General features: G+C 36.1%; 1 protein-coding gene across 1 annotated transcript; it reads right to left on the reverse strand.

Moving 5' to 3' along the window:
* Positions 1-1,195: 1,195 nt before the first annotated feature.
* Positions 1,196-5,081, reverse strand: LOC120259003 (UV-B-induced protein At3g17800, chloroplastic). Its single transcript, XM_039266520.1, has 3 exons — positions 4,862-5,081; positions 4,478-4,755; positions 1,196-2,221 (listed from the first exon to the last, which is right to left on the reverse strand). Exons 1-3 carry the CDS (start codon positions 5,006-5,008, stop codon positions 1,411-1,413), a joined length of 1,236 nt encoding a protein of 411 aa, XP_039122454.1. The 5' UTR covers positions 5,009-5,081; the 3' UTR covers positions 1,196-1,410.
* Positions 5,082-5,338: the final 257 nt, after the last annotated feature.

The following is a 5,338-nucleotide window of genomic DNA, read 5'->3' on the forward strand; positions in this document are numbered from 1 at the left end:
TCCTTTTTGTTCTATTTGTTTGTCCTACATTCAATGATTTAAGGGAAAGTATAGATCCTCTTTTTTTTTCCTCTGTTATACTCCACGAATAACAATTATTTGATTTTTTTTAATATAATTCTCAACTTTAATTTGTCCTTTGATAGAGTGATATAGAGTCCACCCATTTTTCATAATTTATTTATTTTAAAAGGATTTTTAAATGTATAAGATAACAAATATCTTTGGTCAATTTTTTTAGAAATGTTTATTTATTTTCATTATAGTCTTTTTTTTTATTGTGAGTTTAAAATATTTTCATGTTTTTTCAACAAATATTTCTAGTCAATTTTTGGGGCCATATTTATTAAAATTTTCTTTTTATTACCTAATTGTTTGAGTTTTAATAAAAAAAGTATTTAAATGGGACAAAGAAGGAGGGATCTTTTATAGTGGTCTCAAGTGGGACCTACGGTTGAGCTGCTTCCACGTGTCCATGAAATTTCTTTACCGGTTGATGCGGATGCCACGTGGGAGTGTGGATCTTTGAGTGAAAGTCTAACACGCTTTGTGTTGTGGTGAGTCACGTGGTTGACTTTTGTTCTTACATAACACGTGGCACTGTGTTATTGTATTAACTCATGGCTCAAATACATGAAATATCATTATACATTATTTCGATTTATCTATTTATAACTTGTCACATTAAAATAATAAAAGTTTTCTAGTTAATAATAATAATAATAATAATAATAATAATAATAATAAAATAGAAAGGATTCACATGGTGTGGTGGATTTGGATGGAGCCATGTGGTGTATGAGAAGGACCCATGACCATACACAGTTGATGAAATGGGTTGGAGAACAATTTGGTCACACAAAGTGACATCAAAAGTGGGGCATGGCATTTGGTGGCTAGGCTCAATCAAGATTTGGACAGCATGAAAATGGGTCATGTCATGCATCATATGAGAACCCAACTGGATGAATGTAACCCTTCTTCTACTTCATGCATGGTTGAGCATGATCAACTTCACCCATTATCCAATTCTCACAGCTATGCATGTGGGTGGGGACATTTAAATAATAATAATAACCCAACAACATGAAATCTAGTTGGTTAGTCTTGTCTCATGAACCTTTTAGTTGCCAAATTAATAAACATAATAATAATTATAATTAAAATCATATAATGTTTCAGTTCAATGTAAAAGTTCCACAATGCCATTGATTTGAAATTGATAAGTATGAAAACTAATGCATATAGGATTTGAGATACATGAAAAAGTATAGACAAAATTAAGCATGAGAAGGAATAACTGATATATCCTCTCTCTCTCTCTGTGTCTTGTTGTTTAGCTTGTCTTGTTTTCTATGGCTCATGTAGAAGAACATATATACAGAGTTTCGGAACACAAAATTGGGCTTTTTAGTTAGGAAAGAAGTGATACTTGGATTCGACGTAGCTCTCGGCAACCCATAAAAAGGATCCAAAGGCGACTGCTTCAAGAACCAGCATCGTTAATCCAGAAAATGTTATTGCTATCACTTCATCCTTTGATGCGTCAACGGAACCGTCGTCCAGGATCTTTACGTCTGGCCTGCCAAACAAGGCCTGCGTCTGCTTTTCGATCAATGAGATGGCTTCTTTAGACCTTATGGTTGCATACATCTGCAATGTCTCCGCATCCAAATACATCACATAGGATCTCAATCTATACGACTTGCCTTCTTCAAGATTCAGTGGATCAACGGCTTCAATGCTCCCTTCGTCGGGTGACATCTGAACCAAGGATTCCATGTCCCAGAGTGGGTTCGGCTTCAGATCACCAAGTATTCTCTGTCCCTTGCCTCCTGTCGGGAGAGTATTCATTGTTCTCTCAAGCTGATATCTCTCGTCGACTCTCTTAAGAAAGTAGCCATACATAATTGAGGCTGCATAAAGCTTTCCGAGTTTAAGTTTGCTGATTTGGACTATGGTGTTCAAGGGACCGACCACCCTCTCGCCGAGAATAAGACTTAGATGGCTCTCTATCATCTCCAGCGCATCAGGGGAGTGAACAGCTTCCAGCTTCTTCTCTTGGTTCGGCCATGAGTCCACCTGAACAGCAGGATCCAGGGTCGGTGATATAGGAGGTATCATTGAGATGTCCTTATCCATGAACTTCTGTACGATTAAGCAATAAATGATCTCCTCCAAAGTCCTCTGTCTATCCTTGTCTTTAACCTCTGCAATTCTCCTGGAAAGTGAAAAGTATCAAGCTGAGACAGCCTACTCTATTAACAGAACATTGAAAGCACTGGGAGCTGAATTCACAATTCCATTGCATTTTACTTTAATCAGGAGTATGTAGTTACACAAAAATTAAAATCTATAGATGTATACGTGTATGTTGGTGTATATGTGTATACATGTGTGCTCAGATATATAATGCAAGCATGCGCAGATGTATGATGCATGCATGATATAAGTATGCACTCTGTGTGCGCAAGTATCCCCGCATTCCCCAATATGATCCTCTCCATAGCTGTTGTAATGGACGTATAAGGCTTGAGTAGAAGTTTTTACAAAAACAGAATAATGGTAAGAACCACACTATAGAATGCACCAGAGAATGCTGCAATTCTGTATTGACAAACTTGGTGTAATTTTAATCATTAGAAGATATTGAGATCTAAAACAGTTAATTATTATTCATTTTACAAGACTGCTGCAAGATCGGGACCCTCATGCATAACTGAAAAAATATCTATACTAAGAGGTAAAAGAAACTGGTCCAAGATGGAAGTGTTAGTTAGGTCTCCCAAAAATATTACATATAAGCTGGAAGGAATCAGGCAGATCATTAAATAAATAAAGGTAGTCTATGGCTAAAGAAGCAAAATAAAACAGGAAATATACTCCATAGGCATTCCAGATAATAATCCAAAGCAATCAACTGATAACCGAGAGAAATAGACAAAACATCTCAAAAATAGGTGTTGTGAATCAGCAAGTAGCAACACAGCATATATAGGGCAGAATAGCAAGAAAGCTCTCGCAAATATCGTACTTGCATAAAACCTGATAATTCTCTGAAATCTATGCCAACCCATCTTGACATTTCAAAATTTGGAAGACTAGCTTGTTCCAAATATGAATGTTTGGAGCCTGGTTTCAGAATGCAGGTAGACTCAAATCAATTACTCAGAAATTTTAGATGTGCTGACACCCATTTACCATTTGAGCAACAACTGGAATGTGTACTAAACTTTTCAAAGCTGTATCATCTTCTATTTCCCTTGAAGATTGATAGACAGGGTTAATACAATGCTAGGAAGCTCAGACCTTTTATCAAGGGTCTAAAGACTGAACTGCATTTGCACGACACTTTTCATGCTAGAGACAAAAAAGACTATTCAGCAGCAAAAATAGAAGAATGAAGAGTTGGATAACAAATTATGCAAGAAACTTCAGATAAAACAAAGGTAAGTCTAAAAGAAAACAAATTATCAATCAGATGAAATAAGGGAAGGCTAGAAGTGCTTATCGCAAATGTGGATATAAGATAACACTTGAGCCCAACTTTCTTAAGTCTTTTTTTTCTTATTTTTTTATTATTATTTTTTGGTGTAAAATCAAATATAATGCTTCAAGTTGGGATTGAAAAAAAGAGGGCCAATGTTAACTCCTACAGACTACAGTCACTATTTGGATGCATTTTAATGGTTAATTCCTAGATTCACTATCCAAAATTCACTGATCAAATTAACAGTTCAACACTAACTTCAACTCATTTTGTTTCTTTCTTGTCATAACGTGCAAATTCACATGAACAATGTAAATATCCCCAATCATATTATCATAATCTTGTGCTCAAACTTACAAATACATATCACTTCCACAGACTTTTATTTATTATATTTATTGCAGTGCGTGCCCACTCAATGACCATTGTGCAACTTTCTGAGGTCGATATGTTGATGTGTAAAACGACCATCCCAATGATCCCATTGGCCAAAAGAGAAAATGTCTAACACACAGGTCCAACATTTCTAAAACAAGAAGAAATTTGATGTTCAGCCCATTACTGTTTTGCTCAAAAAAGGAACTAAAACCAGACTGAGATGAATCTCAAGAGATAGCACACACAGTGAGAAACTCATAGAAACTAGCTCTAAAACAGCCATGTTTATTAAAATTGATCCCGCTTCAAATTATTGAGAAAAAAGACTTCTATATCTCCATGCAGATACATCTATTAAGTTAACAAAGTTAACTAAACATTGTATTTGATTTAAAAAAACTATTCCATCCCTGCAAAGAGTCAACTTTAAAAGTAATACCGAATTGACAGCATTAAATATCCCACATCAGAGTTTTTAAACTATTTCTATAGCAACAATCAATGTCCTAGAAGTTTAACTCTTCAGAAAACATAAACCTAATTCACGGAGCGAAACAATACTTAATAAAAATGGGAAGAAAAAAAAAAAAAAGCAACTTAAATTCAAACCTGTAGAGAAGATCTTGAGGAGAGGGCGCAGACCCACGCTTCTGAGCCTCGCTATCAGTTTGAAGCCTCTCGAGCTGTTGATCAATGGCAGCAGGAAGCAAGTGAGGATGAGTTACCATTATCTGAGAAAGAAACTGCCCAGTTGGAGACTCAAACTGAAGTGGAGCAACGGGTGTCTGGCTCTCCCCAGAGCCCTCCATTGCCTTAACCCTCACACTCCTCGGCTGGAAACTCTCGAATCGAACTCCAGACCTTGCGAATCCAAACATAGAGCAACTCTGCAACCAAATTGTAAACCTAATCCACATCAACAACAAGAAGAACAAACAAAGAAATCAATAAAACAAGCAAATGATAGATAAGGAAAGGAGAGGATTCCTATACCTTGTTGGAGAGGAGAGAGGACCGCGATTCGAGGGGGAAGAGGGAGGAGGAAGAGAGGAGAAGCTTGGAGTCGGACGGAGGTGATCGGAACCCCCCGCCGGCGGGGAGAACGACGAAAGAGTCAGCGATTAGGCCCCAAATCCCCATCTCCCTTCTCTCTGTTCCGATGATGAGCTTCAGGAATATCGGTTTCGCTTCTTCAGTTCTTTGCTCTTCTAATTGAGAACAATCACCACCTTTTTTACAAATTAGTCCCTCAAAATTTCCAAATTTACACTAAAATACTTATAAAGTTAAATTTTATATATATATGGGTTTTTAATTAGCTTATGTATAGTTGAAAATGGGGGAAAAATCTATAATAAATGAACTATAATACTCCTCCGGTCTTTTTTATCGGTCACAAATTCATATTTTTTTTCTCTCATTTTCTAATATTAAAAAATATTTATTTATTTTTTTTAAAATTACTCTTAA

Source organism: Dioscorea cayenensis, chromosome 4, assembly GCF_009730915.1.
Source record: "Dioscorea cayenensis subsp. rotundata cultivar TDr96_F1 chromosome 4, TDr96_F1_v2_PseudoChromosome.rev07_lg8_w22 25.fasta, whole genome shotgun sequence".
NCBI lineage: Eukaryota > Viridiplantae > Streptophyta > Magnoliopsida > Dioscoreales > Dioscoreaceae > Dioscorea > Dioscorea cayenensis.

Excerpts from the sequence above, each read along its gene's own strand:
- LOC120259003 (XM_039266520.1), bottom strand. The coding sequence starts at position 5,008 with ATGGGGATTTGGGGCCTAATCGCTGACTCTTTCGTCGTTCTCCCCGCC. Across the intron at positions 4,756-4,861 it reads CCTCTCTCCTCTCCAACAAG|AGTTGCTCTATGTTTGGATT; the intron begins GTATAGGAATCC and ends ATTTGGTTGCAG. Across the intron at positions 2,222-4,477 it reads CCTCAAGATCTTCTCTACAG|GAGAATTGCAGAGGTTAAAG; the intron begins GTTTGAATTTAA and ends TTCACTTTCCAG.